General features: G+C 38.4%; 1 protein-coding gene across 2 annotated transcripts; it reads right to left on the bottom strand.

The window, feature by feature from the left end:
* Positions 1 to 77: 77 nt before the first annotated feature.
* LOC137631054 (transmembrane protein 70 homolog, mitochondrial) lies at positions 78 to 26,390 on the bottom strand. 2 transcript variants are annotated; one of them, XM_068362645.1, is made up of 6 exons: positions 26,290 to 26,390; positions 16,521 to 16,647; positions 13,120 to 13,205; positions 12,230 to 12,359; positions 6,643 to 6,825; positions 78 to 529 (listed from the first exon to the last, which is right to left on the bottom strand). In XM_068362645.1, the coding sequence occupies exons 2-6, from the start codon at positions 16,638 to 16,640 to the stop codon at positions 344 to 346; spliced, it is 705 nt and encodes a 234-aa protein (XP_068218746.1). In that variant the 5' UTR covers positions 16,641 to 16,647; positions 26,290 to 26,390; the 3' UTR covers positions 78 to 343. The 2 variants fall into 2 exon arrangements, with proteins under 2 accessions (XP_068218746.1, XP_068218747.1); XM_068362646.1 differs by having other exon boundaries at positions 26,224 to 26,356.
* Between the last annotated feature and the right edge of the window lie 327 nt (positions 26,391 to 26,717).

The following is a 26,717-nucleotide window of genomic DNA, read 5'->3' as shown; positions in this document are numbered from 1 at the left end:
ATGTTCCGGTGGTTGACTGAATATGCCTAATAGGAATATATAACAAGAAATGTAGAGTGTCAAAAATAACCACCATATATGAGATATTTTTATTGGCAGCTAAATACATCCTTCAAAAATATTTTACAATGCTTGGAAATGTATCTAGTGCTTTTTTAGAAAATAGAACTTTTATTTACATAATATTTTTAAGTTCTATGTGGAAGAATCACGAATTTCAAAAGAACTGAAATCTTGATTAAAATAAAAATTCAATTACAACAACTATCAACAAAGAAAACCATAAAAATTCTTTATATAAATTATAATTAACCATTCTAAAGGAAATTTTCATTGCTATGTTCTACTTCTGTTCTTTTTCATCATCAAGGCTGAAGTCGATTGGTTTGTCATATCCCATTAGTCTTCCGTAATGTTCGATGTCTTCAAACATCCTAGGTTCCACAAAAAGGGGTTGATTTTTAACATGAAAACTAGTGAAGGGGCCGGGTACTGTTGGTACTTTGACATCATCCACTGTAAAATTAATCTGCAAAAAAAGTAAATGAGAGTTCAGCAATTTCACTCTGCTTCAAAATGGCAAAATCTTAAAAAAAATCTGCAATGTTTTTTCTACAATATTTTACTGTCTCCTCTTCACCTGTTGAGCTACAAAAACTAAAAGATAAAAACAACATAGGTATTTCTGAATTTGAGATACATTAAAATTAAACAGATGAAATATTTATGTTTACAACTATTCTGCATTTCAATGCTATAGGGCCTAAATTCCCTAAATTAAATTTATCAAACCCAATAGTTAAATTATTCATGACCCAGTGATTAAATGGTCACTACAAGTTTTAAGGGGACCGGCTCACTTGGGAGGAGTGTGCAAACATCTAGTTTCTGTTTTACTAGTCTGGTAACCTTCATGTGTGCTGGTGCCAGATGTAAAGTATTAAAGCTCTAAGTTATAAATAGCTAAAAATCACCCTTTTTGTACAAGTATCCATAATACAAAATAACCATGAAATCATATCCTTTCGTTCTTTATTTTACATGAAATTGACATGGTAATATACAGTTTTATATGATATGTTTTCCTTCTACAGTATTGTCAAATGGCAATGAGGTAGGATATGGAGACTACAAAAACTTCTTGAGACTTAGTTCACTTACCCTATAAGGGCACATACTTTTTGAAAGCTGCCAGATAAAGCCTATTGTTATATTGTTGATTAATTACCTTTCTTTATGCTTTCTACGTAAAATTACACAAAAACAATGACTTGGGAGTAGACAAAAGCCATACAGGGATAACAAAGTAAAAGATGGTAAATATTTTGAGAAACTAAGTGACGAAAAAGCAGTAGTTTATGGTCACGACTTTACTCAGGAACCTCAACCATTGAGACCAATGATTTTACTGAAAACGGACTTGTTGATAATGGCGATTCTAATGGTAATGTGATAGCAATTATTTTAAACTGTCATGATGACAATGACGAAATGGAAGCGAATAAAGATAATGAAGAAAATGAAGTTTACATTTCTAATGATACACAACACTGGATATGAAGAACGCAACCTAGTTGAGGACAAATGGTTTCACTAAACCTGCAGGAAACTCAATAGTTTGGAAGAAAATTTGAAAGCTACAAAGTAGCTCAAGAGCCCATTGAGAAAAATTGAAAATATACCTCCGTTAATAAGAAAGAGAGAGAGACCCAGGCTATAATGCTGGTGGCATCCGAGCTTCCTGCAACAATGAGTAGGGCACCCCCAGGGGATAGTATTACTCTGAAAGTGAGGAGACCAGGTACCATAGAAGCATGCCTATAGAAAAAATAAGCTTTGGAGAGTAACTATACAGCTTTACATGAATTTGCACTTATAATTTTGTCCTTTATTAGTTATAGAATTTAATAGTAAAAATTTTTTCAATTTAGATAATTTTTTTTTTTTTCAAATAAAAATTCTGTCCATGATTTCTAATAGACCATCAGTCTGTGAGTATATACTGGTTTAGTTTTCAAAATTTAGTTAAAAACTAAGGGACCCATTAGATTTTATAGCAACGCATCCACAAATTAGCAAAATAATCCTAAAAAATATTAAAAATTTAGGAAACTTCCATTAAGTGTATTATAAAAAGAGTAGCAAAATAAAATTGATGTGATCAATCTTAGAAGGGAGCCGGTTCCAGTATGCCAACTAAATGTGTTAAAAGAAAAACTAATCAGTTGACAAAACTAAAGGATGCTAATCCCATTCCCAAAACATAGAACAAATTTTTTTTTAACTCAAAATTATAACCTTAAATCCTCATTTTAACATGGAAAAGAAATTTATTGCCAGTGCGTGCTCAACCTTGATAAAGAATTATAAAAATTACACTTCTTTCACATCCTCTAAGGTAGGCATGGGCAACTGTTCGTGACCTGCAGGCCGAACATCACTACAGTATTTTCAAACGAGAGAGGGCCGCATGATGATACACATATATAAGAAATATTACTTAACTATATACAGTATACTCATTTTTTTTTTTTTTGCCCTTCATTATTTTTATTTGCTTTACTGTTACAATCCCAATTTTCTTTTTATTTCATTACTGTACTTTATAAATGCTTGAATGACATATTTGAAAATTTAAAAGACAGCACATAAATTCTGTTGCTAAATCATACAATGAAATATGCTGGATTCGCTGTGCATCAAAATCTCTGCTTTCATTTATTAAACAAATCCATTTTTACCTCCGACCATGGAAGGTGCACCATCTGTTGCCAATCTATGAAGTTTGCCAAATGATTGATTAAAATTTGTCATTAAATTTTTCACATGAAAAATATCCTCACTTGTGGTTCCTTTCATTGATTCCAATCCAAGCATTTCTTCTGTAACATTAAAATCAAAATCAACAACACGCAGAAACATTGTAAGCCGAGCTACATCAGTACTCTCATCTATGGCTAAAGAAAAAGATTAGAATTTCAAGCATAAGTTCTTTAGATTTATTTCGAAATTTGCGAAAAAAAGCGCCCCCCAAAATCAACCGCACTGTAGCCATCAGCTGCGTTCAAAAGAATGAAAAGCAGGAACGTATAGGGGGCCTGGAAAGTGATAGGATGTGTAAAGGCTCCTTTCTTATCCTTCCCTTAGTGGATTTGACTGGGTAAGGTCTGTTTGGGGTGCAGATATCTATGGTTATCTTAGGATACGTCCCTGATGATTCACGATATCTTCGGATAGTCATTTCTGGGGGTTGGAACCCTGTGATACCTGACGGTAATTCTCTTGTAATATCACTCGCAGAAATATTATACTGTAGAAGTTGCCAGAAGGAACTTCCATCAGGACGACATGGCTATCTCACCCAAAAATAGATTTTATCTACGTCAAAATCCCTTTTATTTCTATATCGGATCCCAAATCTTCAATGCGCCTTGTCACAGATCTTTGAGATGAACTAATATTTTCATAATATTTCTTTTTTAGGGATACACTTTCAAATACAGTAAGCAAACATTCTTTTATAAATTCTCCATCACTTTAGGTTTTTGAATACTTGGCAATTTTTGCTGCAACAATGTTATTATTCTCTATGTTTCTTAACAAAATATGTTTTCTACTCTATCAAGGCTTTTTTTCAATTTTTCAACTTTTTCTTCTCTTGGTCGACAGAAAGATTGTGAAGTGAAGGATGTTTTGTCAAGTAATGACTTTTAATATTATATCAATACACTAATTTAGAGGAGGAGTGGAAGTTAGTAAAAGAAAATTTGGTTGGGATTGCAAGTGATGTGTGTGGCAAGAAGTTTGTTGGAGGCAGCATGAGGACAGGTAGTGAATGGTGGAATGAAGGAGTGAAGGTAAAAGGGGAAGAGAAAAAGAGGGCATTTGAAGACTGGCTGCAAAGTAATAGTGTAGAGAAGTATGAAAGATATAGAGAAAAATGTGAAAGTAAAGCACAAGGTAACTGAGGCAAAGGGCGGCTGACCTGAGGTAGGGTCAGGGATTGGGTCGTTCATATGAAGAGAATAAGAAGTGAAGAGAGTAAGGAAGGCTGATTCGAGAATTGAAGAGACAGTGAAAGATGGAAATGGAAGGTTGTTAAAAGGAGAAGAGGCAAGGAAAAGGTGGTTGGAATATTTTGAAAGTTTACTGAATGTCGAGGATAATAGGGAGGCAGATATAATTAATGCTGCAGGTGTTGGGGTGCCAGTGATGGGAGATGAGAATGAGAGAGAGATTACAGGAGGGGAGGTGAGGAGAGCACTAGAAGAAATGCGAGTAGGAAAAGCACCAAGTAAGGATGGTGTGAGAGCTGCGATGATGAAGGAAGGGGGTGTGACTGTACTTGAATGGTTGGTGAGATTGTTTAATGTGTTTTATGTTGTCAATGGTACCAGTAGATTGGGTTTGTGCATGTATTGTACTACTATATAAGGGTAAGGGAGATGTGCATGAGTGTTGTAATTCAAGGGGTATTAGTTTGTTGAGTGTGGTTGGAAAAGTGTATGGTAGAGTACTGATTAATAGGATTAAGAATAAAACAGAGAATGCAATCTTATAAGTACAGGGTGGTTTTAGAAGAGGTAGGGATGCATGAATCAGATTTTTACGGTTAGGCAGATATGCGAGAAATATTTAGCAAAAGGTAAGGAGGTGTATGTTGCGTTTATGGAACTGGAGAAAGCGTATGATAGAGTTGATAGAGAAGCGATGTGGAATGTGATAAGGTTACTGTATATGGAATTGGTGGAAGGTTGTTGCAAGCAGTGATAAGTTTCTACAAAGGTAGTAAAGCGTGTGTTAGGATAGGAAATGAAGTGAACGATTGGTCTCCCTTGAGAGTGGGGATGAGACAGGGATGTTTGATGTCACCATGATGGAGTGGCGAGAGAGGTGAATGCTCGAGTGCTTGGACGAGGATTAAACCGATAGATGAGAATGATCATGAATGGGAGGTAAATCAGTTGTTGTTTGCAGATGATACTGTACTGGTTGCAGACTCGGAAGAGAAGCTTGGCCAATTAGTGATAGAATTTGGAAGGGTATGTGAGAGAAGGAAGTTGAGAGTTAATGAGGGTAAGAGTAAGGTTATGAGATGTACGAGAAGGGAAGGTGGTACAAGGTTGAATGTCATGTTAAATGTGGAGTTACTTGAGGAGGAGGATCAGTTTAAATACTTGGGGTCTGTTGTTGCAGAAAATGGTGGAGTGGAAGCAGATATATGTCAGTGAGTGAATGAAGGATGTAAAGTGTTGGGGGCAGTGAAGGGAGTGGTAAAGAATACTGTAGAGGGTTGGGCATGAATGTAAAGAGAGTTCTGTATGAGAAAGTGATTGTACCAACTGTGATGTATGGATCGGAGTTGTGAGGAATGAAAGTGACGGAGAGACAGAAATTGAATGCGTTTGAGATGAACTGTCTGAGGAGTATGGCTGGAGTATCTCGAGCAGATAGGGTTAGGAACGAAGTAGTGAGGGTGAGAACGGGTGTAAGAAATGAGTTAGAAGCTCGAGTGGATATGAATGTGTTGAGGTGGTTTGGTCATGTTGAGAGAATGGAAAATGGCTGTCTGCTAAAGAAGGTGATGAATGCAAGAGTTAATGGGAGAAGTACAAGAGGAAGGCCAAGGGTTGGGTGGATGGATGGAGTGAAGAAAGCTCTGGGTGATAGGAGGATAGATGCAAGAGAACGTGCTAGAAATAGGAATGAATGGTGAGCGATTGTGACGCAGTTCCGGTAAGCCCTGCTGCTTCCTCCGGTCGCCTTGGATGACCGGGGAGGTAGCAGCAGTGGGGAATTCAGCGTTATGAAGCTTCATCTGTGGTGGATACCAGGGGACGGTGGGGTGTGGCACCCTAGCAGTACCAGCTGAACTCGGTCGAGTCCCTCGTCAGGCTGGGAGGATTGTAGAGAGGAAAGATCCCATTTTTTTCTTTTGGTTGATGTCAGGTAACCCCCCAAAATTGGGTAAGTGCCTTGGTATATGTGCATATGTATGTATGTACTAAGTTCATCTGAACAAACGAGACACACTGGTTTACCTTTTCATATCACAACAAAATAGTCTATCGTTCACTTATTTTGAAACATACGACTTTCGCCAATTAACTTTCTTTTCTTCAACATACAAGGGGTTCAAATATTCCAAAAATTTGCAATAATGGTGCGAGGATACAAGAACTATGCTCTTCGTGAGTTGATAGAAATGGAATGAATGCCAATAGTTATTTTTCTTAAAGATACCATCTAATTACAGCCGTGTTCAGAATACGAAAATACGACAAGGATTAAGTACTGTACTTAAGTGGCAGGCTTTCAATGGGAGGCCAATTCAAATATTGAATAGGTCTTTCCTGTAAAAGAATTCTTTCAAATGTATTTAAATTTCTTGAAGGTCTGGAGGTAATTTTTCAGCTTGTAAATTAATAGTTAGACTTGGAAAGAAATTTTGAGGATGAAGACTGAGCAATTAGTACTTTTAGATTTTTGCTTTAAGAGACCTTTAAAAAAAAGCGGCGGGCTCCAGGTTGCCCATGCCTGATCTAATGGACAGCTAAAAGTATGTAGTACTTTATCCCAATACTATAGCATTTCAGAAATACTTCCCATAATAAATTCAAGGGGATAGTGGAAATAACATACCTTTCGTTCCCTTATAAAGAAAGTGAGAGTAGTTGCAGAGTAAACGTCTCGTTTCGGATCGTACTCTAGTTTTGTAACATATTTCTTTGTGATCCAGTGAATAAGAAAAGGGGTAACAAATGTGAAAAAACCAACAAACGACCCTGTCACAATGGCTAAGCCAACACCAGAACCAACAACTTTCTGAAATTAAAAAAAATATCTACAATTAGAATATTCACTGCATTAAACATTATTAAAATTTTGCCAATATAGTCCAATAAATGCTACATAGGTACAGTAATAGGTACCCAGTTAACCCTTTTACCCCCAAAGGACGTACTGGTACGTTTCACAAAACTCATCCCTTTAGCCACATGGACATACCGGTACGTCCTTGCAAAAAAATGCTATTTACATTTTTTTTTTTTGCATATTTTTGATAATTTTCTGAGAAACTTCAGGCATTTTCCAAGAGAATGAGACCAACCTGACCTCTCTATGATGAAAGTTAAGGCTGTTAGAGCAATTTAAGAAAAATATACTGCAAAATGTGCTTGAAAAAAAATAACCCCTGGGGGTTAAGAGTTGGAAAGTTCCAAATAGCCTGGGGGTAAAAGGGTTAATTATAAAAGTCTTGCTGTCTACGTTGTAAGACTCGATACTACACAATATTCTAAAAGTCTTATTCCAGCCGTGCCCAAATAAAATTACTATGGAATGGTCTTCCTAATGTGGTGGTAGAATCAATGAATTATCAATCGTTAAACCTGTTGCAAATGCTTTTCTGAAAGATAGGTTGATAAAAGTTTCATTTCATTGTTTCATTTAACATTCTCACTAATACAGTGAACCCTCGTTTATCGCGGTAGATAGGTTCCAGACGCGGGCGCGATAGGTGAAAATCCGCGAAGTAGTGACATCATATTTACCTATTTATTTAACATGTATATTCGGACTTTTAAAACCTTCCCTTGTACGTAGTACTGTTAACAAACCACCCTTTAATGTACAGAACACTTAATGCATGTACTACAGCACCCTAAACTAAAACAGGCACAAATATTAAAGGCGATTTTATATCATGCGTTTCCTAAACACCTAAAAAGCACGATAAAAAATGGCAACCAATGTTTTGTTTACGTTCATCTCTGATCATAATGAAGAAACAAACTCATTTAGTGTACACATATATGTATAGGTTAGTTTTTGCATCGATTATATTGATTATACAGTACTGTATGTTGATTTTTTTATTACCAATGTTTTAGTTTACGTATTTTTCTTAGGACTTCCAAATGAAATCTTTTTCTTTATGACGCCGCCTGAAACGACGGCTTGTACGCTCAGTAAACAACCACGCTCAGAACAAACAAGGCATTTAACGCGCATGATGATAGTGATAAATAATGATACAGTACATACAGTATTTACAGTAAAAGCATTTACAAAATATGTTACCTTACAAATATAAATTATACAGTATTGTACGTAGCAAAGCAGGAAAACAATTTACGAGAGAGAGAGAGAGAGAGAGAGAGAGAGAGAGAGAGAGAGAGAGAGAGAGAGAGAGAGAGAGAGAGAGAGAGATTGTTTTACGTACGTAAATGTAAATTTTAAACAAAAAAAATATGATAGGTTACAACATGTAGACTTTTAAAACCTTCCCTTTAACTTAATGCATACAGTACGTACATTACTAAACTATAAAACAGGCAGTAAGAATATTAAAGTAAAAAATAAAGATTGTTACTGTACTCACCACGAAAGAAGTTGAAGAAAAACTTGAATGGTGATGGCGATGAATTTGCTGCACAGTAGAAATGATGATGATGAAGCTGATGATGTGTTCTACTGTGCAGTCAATGATAGTATTTTACGTCTCTTCAGACGGAGGTGTCTTTTCCTGGGACACCTCTTCAACTTCTTCAATTTCTTCCGAAGGCGTACTAGCAGGAGGAACTGGCTCTTTTTTGCGAGGCTGGAAAAACATTGTGATCGGAAGTTGCTGCCGCTGCTTCTTTTTTCGCTCTAAGAGCATCCTGTAGGGAGTCATGATGTCATCGACCTTGTTGGAGAATTGCATAGACCGAACCATATCCTCGTCCCACTCTTGTAACATTTCTTTCGCCTCCTTGATATGGTTGCAGAACTTGGCAAGCCGTTCTAATGTTAAGCCCGTTTCTTCGACATTTTCTTGGGTCTCTTCCTGGGTATCACTCTCTTCCTCACTTGCCGATTTCGTCAGGTCTTCGAGGTCTGCGTCAGTTAGGGGCTGGGAATGGCAGTCCAACAACTCGTCGACGTCTTCAGTCGTCATGTCGCCAAACCCGTCACCTCCAATTATGGCAGCCAACTGCACAGATTTCCGTATTGCAGAGTGTTGGATTTCCGACGGAGTAAATCCCTTGTCGTCGTAAACAATATCGGGCCACAACTTCTTCCAGCTCGCATTCACGGTTGCAGGTTTCATCTCTTGAAGTGCCTTCTGAATATTCTGCAGGCACGTGGCTATGGTGTACTGCCGCCAGTACGCCTTCAAGTTGAAATCTTCATCCTCGTCATCTTGGGCAGCATCCACACACGCAACGAGGTCCGCCAAGGTATTCTTCGTGTAGAGGGCCTTGAACGCCCTGATAACCCCCTGGTCCATCGGTTGAATTAATGACGTGGTGTTGGGTGGCAGGAACTCAACCTGAATGCCCTCATGCGACAGGTCAGTTGCGTGTCCACCAGCGTTATCCATAAGGAGAAGGATCTTGAATGGCAAGCCCTTCTCTACGAGATATTTGCTGACTTGCGGGATAAAACACTGGTGGAACCAGTTGGAGGTCAGCATCTTCGTAATCCATGCTTTTTGATTATGCATCCAGTACACGGGAAGGAGATTCTTATTTTTATTTTTCGACTTATAAATAAGCCCCGGCTTTAACAAAAATCCAGCAGCATTGCCACACATCACGAGGGTAACGCGATCCTTGAATGCCTTAAAGCCAGAGGCTTTGGCTTCCTCTTTGAACAGGAAAGTTCGCGACGGCATTCTCTTCCAAAACAAGCCAGTCTCATCCATATTAAAGACTTGTTCCGGCTTGTATCCACCTTCGGCGATAATATTCTTGAACGTCTGGTTCACGTAAGTTTCAGCAGCGGCAGTGTCAGCGGAAGCAGACTCCCCATGCAGGGAAACGCTTTTCAGGGCGAAGCGTTTCTGAAACTTCGCGAACCATCCTTTGCTTGCGGAAAAACGTTTCTGAGGCTGGGAATCAGTGGATGTCCCTGGTTGAGGATCATCTGCATCATCATCATCTTCAGCATGGTTGCCGTCGTCGTCTTTAGGTTCCTTTGCAGCAAAATTCTCATATAAACTCAAAGCCTTTGTTTGGATGGTGTTCGTATCCAACGCTATGTTCTTCTTCCGGCAGTCGGCAATCCACACAGCTAAAGCACCTTCCATGCGTACGATCGTTTTATTACGCGTTGTAACGACTCGCTTCGCTGATCTGCTAAAGGTGATTGCAGCCGTCTTTCTAATGTTCGCCTCGTCCTTTTTGATATAGCGAACGGTGGATTCGTTGATGCCAAAATGGCGGCCGGCGGCCGCGTAACTTCTACCATCTTTTAACATGTCGAGAAGCGTAACCTTCTCAGCTATCGTCATCATCCTTCGGTGGCGTTTAGGCTCACTACCAGCCTTAAGAGAAGCAGAACGCTTGGGAGCCATTACAGTAGGATTTACGTACAGTACTGTAACAAAAAGTTCAACTTAAAAAGGTCGCACACAGCACAGATTAAACTTCACAAACTTAAGAACGTCTACTCAGCGATACGCGGTAACAGAGAGTGAACGATCCAGCCCCGCGAGAACTTTGATGCTGCGGGTAGAAGATGCGGGCAAAACACCAATCACAGGCTAGATAACAAAACTTGAGTTCTGATTCGTCATCTATCAGCGCTTGAACCAATCACAACCCGTCTTACAGTACTATGATGCGTTGGTTACCTACTCATAGAAGATGCCCCGCGCATACTGAACGTACGTAGATTAAGTACAATACCGTAATAATAATAAATAATGATAATAATACTGTACAGTAATAATAATAATAATAATGATAATAATAATAACAATAATAATTTTATTAACAACAACAACAATAATAATAATAATAACAATAATAATAAAAATTTACGTACGCTATTTTACGCCTCTCTCTCTCTCTCTCTCTCTCTCTCTCGTACGCTTATTCGAAATGTGATTTTTGCAACAAAGAATATTATTGGATGCAGTACTGTACTACGTACGTATACATACAAAAGATTCATGGAAAAGAAGCACATCCATTACAGTACACACCATTCTAATATGGTATGACTGCATCTGATTTGCGTTTCATGTTCGATTTAATTTTACTACGTACTGAATTATCGTATGATCACATTCTCTTTTCGTGTTTTATTTCTTTCTGTGCTGAATTATATATCATATGTAATGCAATGAACAATCAGTAAGAGCAGATATTACTAATTACAGTATTAATGGAATTACAGGTAACAAAATATCGTATTTGGGGGTCTTCAGATTTCGCGGTATTTTCGAATTTTCCGGAAAATCCGCGATATGTATATATATATATGGGTTATGGAAAAACCCCGCGAAGTGGTGAATCCGCGATTGTCGAACCGCGAAGTAGCGAGGGTTCACTGTAATATATATTTTTTTCACTATATATAGGCTTTTTTTACTTTATTTCCTTTCTGAGTGGGACTGCTTTTCTTGTTCTAGCTATTGGGCACCAATTAGGATTACAGCTTGGTTAGTAATAATAAAGGTGGTTTTTGGTAAAATTCCTTGTACATTATTATCCAATTTAAATAAATTAATTATTGTTTTGGTAAACTGAGGAGGATAAAGCCCACATTGTACAAGCCTTATCCATACATCAGCTCACTTTCCTGCTGGGAATGAAGTGCTTTAGTGGGACAAACAAAAAAACTTCTTGTAATTCTCAGGGATTGTTGAATCTTTTTTTCTATTGAAAGAATATCACAAAAATTTTTGGGTATGTGGGAAAATAATTGTTTATAAATTGTTTTTCTTTTGCACATTTTCTCATTCAGGTAATGATGGTAAGAGTAAATAGTGTATATTATTAATCATATGTAAGCAAAGGACAGGTGGTTCTTGTATAAAGAGATGGATAAAAACTTAATCCTTATACGTAGTAGACAATCCAGTTACTGCATAGCTGTGTAAAATGTTTTTCTGCATTGCTGTGTTAAATGTTTAACCAAACCTAAAAAAATAACTCCCACTTTGAATCTAATGGCTATCTTCCAGATCTGCTGAACGTATATCCACATAAATAATGAAAAGTTTATTAGTACGGAAACAATTTTCATTTACAAAATAACTTGTGTCAAGGTAAGCAATTTGTAATAAGCTCTAAAATTTGTTGCTTCTCAACTTTTTCTAAGGTTGAGTTCTATTGATAAAAAAAATAAAATATACACTGCAGATGATAATCAAAATATATAACTACTGTCCTGTACACTCTCAAAATATATTGCTATTGTATACTCTCAAATATATATCTACTATACAGTATACCTGGAACAGAAGAGGCTGCATCATGAGTCCCATGCAAGATGTTGACAAGGAAAAGATTTTCACCATTCTTATTTGAGTTGTTAGAATTCCATGGTAAACTTCTTTCCAAGTGCCAGGACCAATATTAACACTGGAAATGGAAAATGGATATGGTTGCATAATACGATACTGTAAAATTAAGAACCACCAGAAAACAAATTCTTGAAAACTGATAGGCCTCATAAATTTAGAAAAACATTATGACAGCTTTGTTTACCTTTACGTATATATGGAAAATGGTCAGGGATTTTACAGAGATAAAATACTTTCTTCACAATAAAGAAAATTAAAAACTAATTGGGTATACTGTAATATTCCAAAAGATTCTTCACAAAAACAGAGATACTCTTCTTATGTGGGAACATGTGAACTATAATAGTAGACAGTACAGTACTGTACTCTCCAAGAAAATGTCAAAATATATTCAAAGTATATCCATAGTATTTTATATTATACACTGAATGAAATGTCATAAGAAAAGTATAGAGATTTATGAACCTTTTTTATATTTTACTACAAAACAGCTGCAAAAAAAATTTAGCAGCCAAGGTGTGAGACTGCATGTTTAGTGATATATAAAAGCTACAGTATAAGGCATGTTAATAAATCAATTGCTTTGCAATTCTCATGAAGACACTTATAATATATATCACTGCTTTGCAATACAGTAAACCTCTCATATGTCTTGTGGTGAACTCACAACATTTCTACTACAGTACTTCTACCGTAATACTTGATATCCTTCAGGAATCTATAAACCAAAAGCTTAATATCAATCAAAGGATAAACTTAGTAGGCATACGTGCTTGTAAAGTCATGACATAAAATATATTGTGCTGCACTATACTCACTTTTCCTGGGATGATAAATCCAATGATTTATTTTTGTTACTATTACTGCAGTAATATGCAAGCTGTTGTGTCTTCACAGTGCCAATCTGTAAAATATGGAAAATATGGCTTATTACCATCATAAAATATATTTTCCATTAATTCTAGTGGCATTTTTACATGTAGCCTACTCATAGAACATTATATTTAAATGCAATTTTTCAGTCATCTGTCTAATTACCTAATATTCATATTAGAGTATTCCTAAAATATATAACATAGTGCTAAATTTTCTAAACTCAAATATTTCATCAAAATTGATGGAACAGAAATGTTATGGTACTTATAAAGTAAAAACTAAAGTACTGTGCCATATTGAACAAAAGATGAACATCCATTGTAACAAATGGGGTTACCTGTGAAATTAGTTTCTTCATTCTCAAAAGGAACTTTGACATGGTCAAGTGTTGCTTACACTTGAAAAAAGTAACTAGTTGATAGTACTGCACTGTAGTTCTTGAGTACAAAATCAATTCTTTTTAAATAAATACTTATGAAAATCACCCATATTTAAGGACTTTATCTAGGAACAAAATAGTTTTCAAAAAGTTTTGCAGTGAACCAAATTAAAAATGAAAGGCTAAAAATAGAAATAAATGGCATTTTTCCTAGCTATACAAATCAGTAATTTAAATGGGGTTAATTCCAGTGGAGCTAGTTATGTCCAGTTGAAAAATTATTGAGGGTCTGTCAACCTGGTATGGATACATCACATTCCCATGTATCGGGTTGGTATGATGTTGCTCGTGGCTGATATCTCATTCTAATTCTGGTCGGGACTTGTGAGGTGAATGCGGTGGGAAGTAAAACTTTAAATGACTTGAGTTTGTATAGCTAGGAAAAATAAAAAAATATTTTTTAAATTTGTAGTTTGCTCCTACACGGATACAAACATTCATTTAAATGGGGAATATTCCTTAGGTGGGAGGATATCCTCTTTAGAAAAAAGGGCATCTTCCTGGCACACAACCTGGAATGTCTGTGTCCAGATCTGGTAAAGGACACGTCATTATTCCATCCCATGACTCATAGTTATGTAAATGGGCTACAGTTTGATAAGAAGGTTCAATAATAAAGATGCCACCACTAGAACGTTACTGGGTCATTTGACTGGACAGACAGTACTACATTGGATAACTCTCTCTGTGTACAGTTCATTTTTACTTTGCCCACACATACACTGAATGGTCTGGCCTGTTCTTTCCAAATTCTCCTCTGTCCTTATACATCTAACAACTCTTACATTATCAAACAATCCTTCTTTAATTAAGGGGTTAACTACTGCAATGTAATAGCTACACACCTCTTGGTTAGGGTAGAAGAGACTCTTTAGCTATGGTAAGCAGTTCTTCTAGGAGAATGACACTCCAAAATCAAACCATTGTTCTCTAGTGTTGGGTGGTGCCATAGCCTCTGTACCATGGTCTTCCACTGTTTTGTATTGGAGTTCTCTTGCTTGCGGGAATACTCAGGCACACTAATCTACCTTATTTCTCTTCCTCTTGTTATTTTAAGTTTTTATAGTTTATATATGAAAGCCTTATTTAAATGTTACTTTTCTTAAAATATTTTATTTGAATTGTTCATTACTTCTCTTTATTTCCTTTCCTCACTGGGCCATTTTTCCCTACTGGAGCCCTAGGGTTCATGGCATCCTGCTTTTCCATCTAGGGTTGTAGCTTAGCAAGTAATAATAATGATAATAACAGCCATAGGTAATTACAAGACTGAATTATTTGCTGATTACAAGTTTTCAAAACACTACCAATAAAGGTGCGCTTACCTGCGTATGTCCGATCATCGGAGGAGGGGAAGGAAGGCCAAAAATTCAACTCTCATACAAAACAAGATGTAACTGAAAAGGTGTCTAGGGACCTATGGGTGCAATCCATATGGTAGTGAGCAGTAAAGGTCATCTGCCTTTTCCAGACCCCTTCTCTAAGTACCTATGCTACTGAATGGTTCTTGCAGAAACCCATTGTTACTCCAATACCATGAATATCATATGCTTTGAGAGGGGTACCGGTGGATGCTTCTCTCAAAGATTCAGATGCTCTCATGATTATCTTGCATAACCATAGAAATATTGTGTTTTGGTTACTCTTTTTGTACAACCTGTACTTTAAAATAGGTTAGGAGTTGCAGGGTGACAGTGACGTCCACTCTAAGTCAAGGCGAACCACTTTTACAGGATGTACTAGCAGACTGTCCATATCATCAGTTACCTCCTTGATTGATGAAATGGAGTGGTTCAATCGATGATCGTTCACAGCTGGATTCTGGGTCATTGCTACAAATTAAGGCACAAAAGAAAATGACATTTCTCCCCACCCCTTGAAGTGTGTTACAAGATAAGAGAGGCCACGAAGGTCACTCATCCTCTTTGAAGAGGCCAAAGCAAAGAGGAAGACTATTTTAAGTGTGAGGTCCATGTCTGAAACCTTATGTAGCCATTCATATGGTGCCATTTTTAGGGACCGTAATACCTTAATCGCATTCCAAGTTGGGGGTTTGATTTCTTGATTGACAGGACTACTCAAAAACTCTTCATTTTGTCAAGCCAAGTATGTAAGGTCGTAAAGGGAGATGGCGAACGAGCAAGATGAGTGATCTCATCCAGTAACGGTCGAGTATCAGCCAGAGCAAGTTTGACAGCTAGAGTGAACTCTGAAGGTACAAGATCAGCAATGAAGTAGAATCCTCGGCCTCATGGAGGAACTATGTTGTTGAATTCCTTAAAAAACTTAGTCACCATCCTCCGTTACTGTGTCATGGGTAAGACCCAATAACAAAGGACCAGACAGGGAGAAGATCTGGGATAGAAAGGGAAGATATAAACTTCGTGCTGTCCTTTGAAGCCTTAAGCTTTCTTTTTCCATCAGCCATGGAACTTCTTCTATTGGGAGGATGATCACTCCCTACACACAACACAGATGGACTCCTATGAGCATCTATGTCCTCAACACGTAGGACATAAAGGATGAGGATTTATATCAAGGTGGCTCATGAATGTCCCACAAGGGCATCCCTTGATAACAAGACGTTTATGCATTACACAAACTAGTTTCTTAATCATCTTATAACAGAAAGAGACAGCGATTGAACAAAGCAAGAAAACTGTAGGCCAGTAACAGATGTGCGGTCGCTTCAGCGGCCAAAAGAAGAATGAGATATCTGCCAGAGCAACATCATTAACCCGATACGAGGAAGGGTGATGCAGACATATCAGGCTGTTAGACAATCAATAATTCTTCAAATGGCCACAATGAACTTCACCAAAATTAACTCCATTTAAATGACTCCGTTTGTATTTGCGTAGGAACAAATGTGTCTTCAAATTTGATATGAAACAAAATCATTACCTGTAATAATTTAGGCGATGAACCATTGTTACTAAGTGCTGTTACAGATGATCGAAGTAAATTAATCCCCGAGCATCTTTGCAGCTGTAATGCTCTGTGCAAGGATCCAATTAGTGCCATGTTATATCTGAAAACCAATGAAATATTTATAAATACTGTACATTATAAAGACATTCATAAATTTTATAATTATCTTGATACAACTATTCAGGTGAAATAGTGCAGCATTCTGTGTTTCCGAGTAACCCCCATTTGCAGCAGTTATTTAGGGTATTATTGTCATACCTTTAAATTAACATTATGAACATTTGTTCTAAGATACATTTACAGATATAATATAAATGAGAAAAATTGTAAAACTGCAGAATATCTGAGCACTATATGCGAGAAAATGTTATTTTCATTAGTAAAATAAATTTTTGAATATACTTACCCGATGATCATATAGCTGTCAGCTCTGCTGCCCGACAGAAAAACCTACGGGCGGAATACGCCAGCGATCGCTATACAGGTGGGGGTGTACATCAACAGCGCCATCTGTCAAGTAGGTACTCAAGTACTCGATGTCAACACAGAACCAATTTTCTCCTCGGTCCACTGGGTCTCTATTGGGGAGGACGGGTGGGTCCTTTAATTTATGATCATCGGGTAAGTATATTCAAAAATTTATTTTACTAATGAAAATAACATTTTTCAATATTAAACTTACCCGATGATCATATAGCTGATTCACACCCAGGGGGGTGGGTAGAGACCAGCATTACATGTTGACATTATTATGAGCTAAGTATTCCGTATTTCATTTTAGCAGTTATTCAAAATAACAAACATAAAATAAATAAGTACCTGGTAAGGAAGTCGACTTGAACAATTACTCTGCCTTTTTAAGTACGTCTTCCTTACTGAGCCTCGCGATCCTCATAGGATGCTGAGCGACTCCTAGTAGCTGAAGTATGAAGGGTTGCAACCCATACTAAAGGTCCTCATCAAAACCTCTAATCTAGGCGCTTCTCAAGAAATGACTTTGACCACCCGCCAAATCAAGTAGGATGCGAAAGGCTTCTTAGCCTTCCGGACAACCCAAAAACAATAATAAAACATTTCAAGAGAAAGATTAAAAAAGGTTATGGAATTAGGGAATTGTAGTGGTCGAGCCCTTACCACTACTGCACTCGTTGCTACGAATGGTCCCAGAGTGTAGCAGTTCTCGTAAAGAGACTGGACATTCTTAAGATAAAAGACGCGAACACTGATTTGCTTTTCCAATAGGTTGCGTCGAATATACTTTGCAGAGATCTATTTTGTTTAAAGGCCACGGAAGTTGCGACAGCTCTAACTTCGTGTGTCCTTACCTTCAGCAAAGCTTGGTCTTCCTCATTCAGATGGGAATGAGCTTCTCGTATTAACAGTCTGATAAAATAGGATAAAGCATTCTCTGACATAGGCAAAGATGGATTCTTAACTGAACACCATAAAGCTTCAGACGGGCCTCGTAAAGGTTTTTAAATAGAACTTAAGAGCTCTTACAGGACATAATACTCTTTCTAGTTCATTTCCAACCATACGAAAAGTTTGGAATATCGAACGATATTGGTCAAGGCCGAGAAGGCAGCTCGTGTTTGGCTAGAAAACCAAGTTGTAGAACATGTAGCCGTTTCGGATGAGAATCCGATGTTCTTGCTGAAGGCATGAATCTCACTGACTCTTTTAGCTGTGGTTAAGCATATCAGGAAAAGAGTCTTAAAGGTGAGATCTTTCAGGGAGGCTGATTGAAGCGGTTCGAACCTGTCTGACATAAGGAATCTTAGTACCACGTCTAAATTCCAACCAGGTGTAACCAAACGACGCTCCTTCGTGGTCTCAAAAGACTTAAGGAGGTCCTGTAGATCTTTATTGTTGGAAAGATCTAAGCCTGTGACGGAAGACTGATGCCAACATGCTTCTGTAACCCTTGATAGTGGGAGATGAAAGAGATCGTTCTTTCCTCAGATATAAGAGAAAGTCAGCTATTTGAGTTACAGAGGTACTGGTCGAGGATACGGATACTGACTTGTACCAGTTTCGGAAGATTTCCCACTTCGATTGGTAGATTCTAAGGGTGGATGTTCTCCTTGCTCTAGCAAACGCTCTGGTTGCCTCCTTCGAAAAGCCTCTAGCTCTCGAGAGTCTTTCGATAGTCTGAAGGCAGTCAGACGAAGAGCGTGGAGGCCTTGGTGTACCTTCTTTACGCGTGGCTGACGTAGAAGGTCCACCCTTAGGGGAAGTGTTCTGGGAACGTCTACTAGCCATCGAAGTACCTCGGTGAGTCATTCTCTCGCGGGCCAGAGGGAAGCAACTAACGTCAACCTTGTCCCTTCGTGAGAGGCGAACTTCTGCAGTACCTTGTTGACAATCTTGAACGGAGGGAATGCATATAGATCTAGATGTGACCAATCTAGTAGAAAAGCATCTATATGAACTACTGCTGGGTCCGGGATAGGTGAGCAAACTATTGGGAGCCTCTTGGTCATCGAGGTTGCGAAGAGATCTATGGTTGGCTGGCCCCAGGTGGCCCAAAGTCTCTTGCATACATCCTTGTGGAGGGTCCATTCTGTTGGAATTATTTGTCCCTTCCGACTGGGACAATCTGCTATGACATTCAAGTTGCCTTGGATGAACCTCGTTACTAGTGAAAAGTCTAGACCTTTTGACCAGGTGAGGAGGTCCCTTGCGATCTCGTACCATGTCAGAGAGTAGGTCCCTCCTTGCTTGGAGATGTACGTCAAAGCCGTGTGTTGTCCGAGTTCACCTCCACCACTTTGCCTTGAAGGAGAGACCTGAAGCTTTTCCAGGTCAGACGTACTGCCAGTAGCTTCTTGCAGTTGAAATGCATTGTCCTTTGACTCGAGTTCCATAATCCCGAGCATTCCCTACCGTCTAATGTCGCACCCCAGCCTACGTCCGATGCGTCCGAGAAGAGAACGTGGTTGGGAGTCTGAACAGTCAGGGGAAGACCCTTTCTAAGGTTGATAAAGTCCTTTCACCAAGTCAGACCAGACTTTATCTTTCCGGAAACCGGGATAGAGACCGCTTCTAGCGTCTTGTCCTTTGTCCAGTGAAAAGCTAGATGGTATAGAAGAGGACGGAGGTGTAGTCTTCCTAGTGACACAAATTGAACCACGGATGACAGTGTCCTTACCAGACTCATCCACAGCCTGACAGGGCAGCGTTCCTTCTTCAGCATCTTCTGGATGGATAGCAGGGCTGGGGGTTGATCGTCTTGTTCAGCAACGTCCTCATCAGAGGGTTCCTCATCCGAAACTGATGAGGAAACGGCAACGGAGTGGGCAACGTCTGACTCGCTGAATCCGGTCGCACTGGTGGATGCGTGACGGAGCCGGACGCAATATCATGGTACTGCTGCACAGTCTGTGAACTGTCAACAACCATGGTCCGGGACGCGAGGAAGTACAGCGTCAACCCGAAACTGTCTAGACTGTCTGGGTTGTGCAGTCAACACCCTACCGGGTTGCTGAGGTTGACGCACTGCGTCACAACAAGTCACCTCTGCTGGTTGTTGAACGTCTTCCTAGTGACACACTGAACGTCAACAACCACCTCCGAGCGTCGCTTAACGTCAACGTGCGACTGGCAACCCACACTGGGTCGCATCGGTGGAGGAACCACCTCAACTGGCGGACGCGAGTAGGATACCTCAGCGTCAACAGGGCGCACAACCAACCGGTAGGAAGGTTGTTGGCCAGAAGGTTCTTCTCCGTATTAAGTCCTCTATCAAGGACACAAGCTTGGACTGCATGTCTTGCAGCAAAGCCCATTAGGGTCTACGGGAGCAGGTGTGGCAACAGACGGGGTTAGCGACTGAAGCGGAACCATTTACCATCCCTGGAAGCCTTGTTATGTGTGACATAATACAGTGAACCCTCGCTACTTCGCGGTTCGACCATCGCGGATTCACCACTTCGCGGATTTTTTCCATAACCCATATATATACAGTAATATATATATATATATATATATATATATATATATATATATATATATATATATATATGTATGCATGTATTTATGTATATATGTAGGTATGTATATGTGTATACATATAAATATATATATATATACACACACACACACACTATATATATATATATATATATATATATATATATATATATATATATATATATATATATATATATATATCTAAAGTAGGAAGATGTGATGTAGTTCTAAGGGAAAAGTATGGGAAATATGTCTGGGTAATAAGCAAAGCTCTACCTCCAGTTTGTTTTTACATTATGATCAGAGATAAATGTAAACAAAACATTGGTTGCCATTTTTTATCGTGCTTTTTAGCATGTTTAGGAAATGCATGATATAAAATCACCTTTAATATTTGTGCCTGTTTTAGTTTAGGGTACTGTAGTACATGCATTAAGTGTTCTGTACATTAAAGGGTAGTTTGTTAACAGTACTACGTACAAGGGAAGGTTTTAAAAGTCTGAATATACATGTTGAATAAATAGGTAAATATGGTGTCACTACTTCGCGGATTTTCACCTATCGCGGCCGCGACTGGAACCTATCTACCGCGATAAACGAGGGTTCACTGTAGTACAGCAAAACTTCAAAGGCTCGACAAAAGTTGAGAAGTTGACCTGTAAACAACTGGAGCGTCTCCTGGCTATGCGCCTGGCCGAGTCTACCAGAATTGAGAAGTCTACCTGGGCAGAGGCATGAACTCCCAAGCTGAGAACTTCTCTCGTGTCCTATCAGACTCTCGCTCTATAAGCCAGATAAAAAGAAGGGAAATCAAAAGGCTGTATCCCTAAAACTCCTCCTGGTGCAAAAACCAGTCGCCTAGCCGACGTAACGCTCTCTAGGAGAGCGAGAGAGCACTAGCTTAACAACAACGGCTTCGAAGTAGCTAGGCCTAGTGTAAGTTCTGACATGAGGCGAACGAGGAGCAGCAGTTACAAGATCCGGACGAAGATCCTTAAAAAAATCATCATGATTTAATTAAAGTCCATAGGAGGCTAAGCAGCTTAAGGCTCCTCTCCAAATGACAGAGTCCTCAAAGGAATATCAGTAGGAGGGAGAACAGCACTTTCTCATCTACAGGAACCTTGTCCGAGAAAAGCTAGGTTATCTCAGTGAGGGTCTCACTGGTGCATTAGCAGCAGACCAGAAGGCAACGTTATGTAACTGCTTGACAGTCTGTGAACTGTCAAAAACTGAACTGTCAACCACAACAGGTGCGTGAGGACATACAGCACTGGTGCATTAGCAGCAGACCAGAAGGCAACGTTATGTAACTGCTTGACAGTCTGTGAACTGTCAAAAAACTGAACTGTCAACCACAACAGGTGCGTGAGGACATACAGCACTGGTGCATTAGTAGCAGACCAGAAGGCAACGTCATGTAACTGCTTGACAGTCTGTGAGCTGGCAACAACCAAAGCTGTGTGGGGAAGCCTCAACTCCTGACTGACTAGTCTGCTGCGGGCGAGTGGCGGTAACCACAGTGGGTTGCGGAGGCTGACGCACCGTGTCAAAACACGGCAGCTTAACTCCACCCTCCTGTTGTTGTGGTAGCACACGCACGTCAACGGAGGGTTCCGTGCGTCTGTGAACGTCAGCATGCGTCTGGCAGGGTCGACTGCGCATGGGTGGAGGAGCTCTCACAGCAGGAGTGTGGGAGCAGGCAGCCACAGCGTCTGCTGGGCGCACAACCGTGGTAGGTTGTAGGCTAACGGGTGCGTCTGTGAACGTCAGCATGCCTCTGGCAGGGTTGACTGCGCATGGGTGGAGGAGCTCTCACAGCTGGAGTGTGGGAGCAGGCAGCCACAGCGTCTGCTGGGCGCACAACCGTGGTAAGTTGTAGGCTAACGGGTGCAGCGTCAACCTTCTCCGCACGATACTCCTGCAAAAAAGATGCTAACTGTGTCTGCATAGACTGTAGCAAAGACCACTTAGGGTCTACAGCAGCAGGTGCGGCAACAGACGGTGTTACTGCCTGTTGCGGTACCGCTTTACCTCTCTTAGGAGGTGTGCAGTCATCGGAAGACTGCAGCGAGTCCGAACTGACCCAGTGGCTACACCTGGGCCGTTGGACTTGCGCGGAAGGGACCGACTTGCACTTAATAAGCTGCGAGACCTTGGTCCAAGGTTTCTTACGAGAAACCTCTTCCGCAGACGAGAAGTAAATGGGCTCTCTCGTCTTTGTGTGGGTGGGGCGATCTTGGGTAGATACGCCCGAAACCACGGAGGGAAAAACGTCTGTTCGTTAATCAAGGCCTGACGAACCCATAAGTCGTTCGACATTACTTCTCCCTTGGGCTTGGGAGCTTGCAAGAGGTCCCGGACTAGGTGAACGACAGGCACGAACAGACGAACCCTCGGACGCAACACTGTAACACTTTGCGCATATCACTTTATCACTTTGATTTTCTGTTTTGCACTTATTTCACTGAAATCGAAACTTTTACTGATTTCTACCTGAAACACGCAATCCTACCCTTCATTAAAAGGTAGTAATTGCGAAAACAGTCGTATAATGCAACAGAAAACATATATAAAGATAAAGAATTCAGTGGCTGGGAAAGAGACTAAACACTAGATCAAATAAACTACGTTTACAATCTCTCACCGCACATAGCCTGGGAACAAGAATAAAACCCTAGAAACGTTTTACCTTCTTCCCCTACAGCGACTAGGGAGGAGAGTAAAACGAGAACAACGTTACCCGCTTGAACGAAACGTTTTTTTTTTTTCTCCTCTCTCTCCCTCCGTCTCTATCTCTCTCTTTCTCTCTAGATTTCGCACCTGAGAGAAGAGCCCAATTATATATCGTCAAAACATGTTATTTGCTAAAGGAAAAAACTGAAAGGTTTTCCAAATAAAAAGTTCCTTTAATTTAGAATTTAAACCATTTAAGCTAAGAAAGAATGAACGAAACGCTAGAATCGGTTTACTCTTACTGCAAAGTGAAACCGTGATACACTCTCTCTCTATCGTAACGATAGAGCGCATGTTGAACGTCCTGAACGTCAACAACTGCGTAGACTAAAAAACTAAACGTTAGTTCATCTTTGAAAACAGTACGAGACTATCAAAGAAATTCTTTCATAAAACATTAAATTTAAAAAGTTTTAAATTCTTTAAAGGTTAAATACGATATAACGGGCTCAACGTTGATTAACTTCGGTTCCAAGTTAGGACCGCCTACTATCAGGAAAGGTCGCATATAAACAAAACATAAAAATTTATTTTTATATGTTTATAATAAAAGGAAAGTTAATCGAAGAGGCCTAATAAAGGCGGAGAGATATAAAATATATAGATCTATAACGTGTTAAGCAAAATTACTAAAAACCTAAACACACTTCCGTCTAAGGGAAGGGTCGGCCATTTAAAAGTGAAAGAGTCCATACTCTCTTTGTCACCATAATTAAATCTATCCAAAACGAGTTCAAGTTTTGAAATGAAGATAAAACCCCTGCATAGCGAAAGCTCAAAACTGGAATAGTGTACTTCACCAAATAGTTGTGAAAACAAATCCAGTTAGTAACAGCGTATTTAGTAGGTCTTGCCAGTGGCACGACAGAGAGAAAATTGGTTCTGTGTTGACATCGAGTACTTGAGTACCTACTTGACAGATGGCGCTGTTGATGTACACCCCCACCTGTATAGCGATCGCTGGCGTATTCCGCCCGTAGGTTTTTCTGTCGGGCAGCAGAGCTGACAGCTATATGATCATCGGGTAAGTTTAATATTGAAAAATTTCTTTTCATTGCAAAAAAGGAATAGGATAATTTAGGTAACTTTTTTGGACCATGGCACTCACTCTATGTTGGGTTAGGACGTGTACAGATAGATAGATTGATAATATGTACATATATGTTCACACACACATCTACACACACACACACACACATATATATATATATATATATATATACAAAAATAAATGTATAGACATATATACACATAAATATAAGATATATATTTATATAAACATATATAGTATAGATATACACATACTCATATATATATATATATATATATATATATATATATATATATATATATATATATATATATATATATATATATATATATGATATATTTATATACATATCCATATACATTATGTATGTATATATATATATATATATATATATATATATATATATATATATATATATATATATATGTTTATCAATTTTTATTTTGTTCTTATTTTACAATAATTTTTTAGGTCTATTATTGTCCAAAGAACTTAGCTCCATGTGGGCTCTGATTGAATCTTTATTGTAAATCTCTTCTAAGAGAATATTTGGTCCAATATTTTTTGCATCCTGAAAAAGGTAATATTTGTTTTATTTTTAAATTGTATATATCCTCTCATACAAATATACTTTGACAAGTATATGTCATATGGGGTATTTGTTTACAAGAGCATGCTGTCCATTTAATGCTAAATTATGCAGTCCTGCAGCTCTCCTCTTCTTGTACAGTAATTAAGAGGTTCTTTAGATAGGGGGGAAAGCAAAAAATCTTAAGATATGTAGAGCAAGGGGGAGGGGTTATAAAAAAAACTAGTTTGGTTTCCTCCCTAAACGACCTGGAACTGACATCGTCAACATAGTCAACCTAACAGAAGTTTATGATGCCAGTGTACATAAACAGAAGTTTGTGATGCCAGCGTACATTTGATGTACCGAATATTCAAAATATATACTAAATTGAAAATGGAGTAATTACTCAAAAGTGTCACTATTTGTAAATTTCATATTCTATAGGCAATTTTGAGTAATTACTCTCTTTTTAATTTAGTATATACAGTACTGTGTTTTGAGTATATATCAAATGTACACTGGCATCACGAACATCTGTTCATGTACGCTGGCATCACATACTTCTGTTAGGTTGACTATGTTAGTTCCAGGTCGTTTAGTGAGGACCAAGCTAGACTTTTCATAAGCCCTACCCCCTTGCTCAACATATCTTTACTTTTTTGCTTTCCCCCATTTAAAGAATAAGAAGAGGAGAGCTGCAGAACTGCAAAATTTTTGAGTAAATGTTGAGCGTGCTCTTGTAAACAAATACCCTTATTAGTGTATTGCCTTTATACCAAATTGTTTCACAATCAGAAATATGAATAAAATAAAAAGGGTAAAGTTTGACTGTATTACATATACCGGTATATTTCTGAAACTATTCATTTTCGAAGAGAACGGACCTTTTTCTATAGAAAGAAGTAGTTTTTCCCCTAGGCTACATTACCCTGTAATACAGTACAATAATACCAACATGGTCAGGTAACTTAATATCGTATCTGAAGGAAATCACTGGTATTGCCCAGCACTACTATAAATACAACCCTTCATCCCTAACCCAAAATAGAACACTATGACCTTGTGGGGAGTGGGGGTGGGGGGGGGGGGGTTATTCACACTCCTAAACCCCAACGTCAATAAATTGAATAGCCAGCCCCTGCAGTGGCCATATCATCTTCGTAGCATTATTTCAACTTTAATATAAGGATTTAGCAACATGAATTCATTATTAGTATAGAACACTAACATTAAGACAACTACAAATTCAAGAGTAACCTAACCGGTCAGAGTTATAATTTCTCATAAAATAGTACACCTATCATAAACACAAACTTTAAAATTCCATCAACACGAGGTATAGTTACCATTAATACGCGTTGTGTATCAATTTCACTCAGTAAATGTAAATATATGAGATATGTCACACTTACTTTTCCAAATGCTGGAATTAAAAGACCATTTTGTGTTGTTGATGAAGTGACCACCACCACATTGATAATGTTTCTCACACGAAATCTATGATTCTACAATTATTACGGGATATATGTTAATATTAAAGATGTAAAAAGTTAATCTAATCCTATTGATAATGCACATGAACTTTATTTTTATTTATTCTAATCTTCAACAAGTCAAACCAGCTCAATTTATCTAGCATTAAGTTATCTTAAATGTTTATGCAATCGACCTTGTTTAGAAAATCTAAATTCCGGGATATATGTTAATATTAAAGATGTAAAAAGTTAATTTAATCCTATTGTTAATGCAAATGGACATTGTTTTTATGTATCTTAATCTTCAACAAGTCAAACCAGTTTAATTTATCTGGCATAAAATTTTTTTTTATATATAACAATTT

The sequence above is a fragment of the Palaemon carinicauda genome, chromosome 39, assembly GCF_036898095.1.
Source record: "Palaemon carinicauda isolate YSFRI2023 chromosome 39, ASM3689809v2, whole genome shotgun sequence".
NCBI classification, from domain to species: Eukaryota; Metazoa; Arthropoda; class Malacostraca; order Decapoda; family Palaemonidae; genus Palaemon; species Palaemon carinicauda.
The sequence above is the reverse complement of the archived record's forward strand: the minus strand, read 5'-3'. Positions and strand labels throughout refer to the sequence as shown.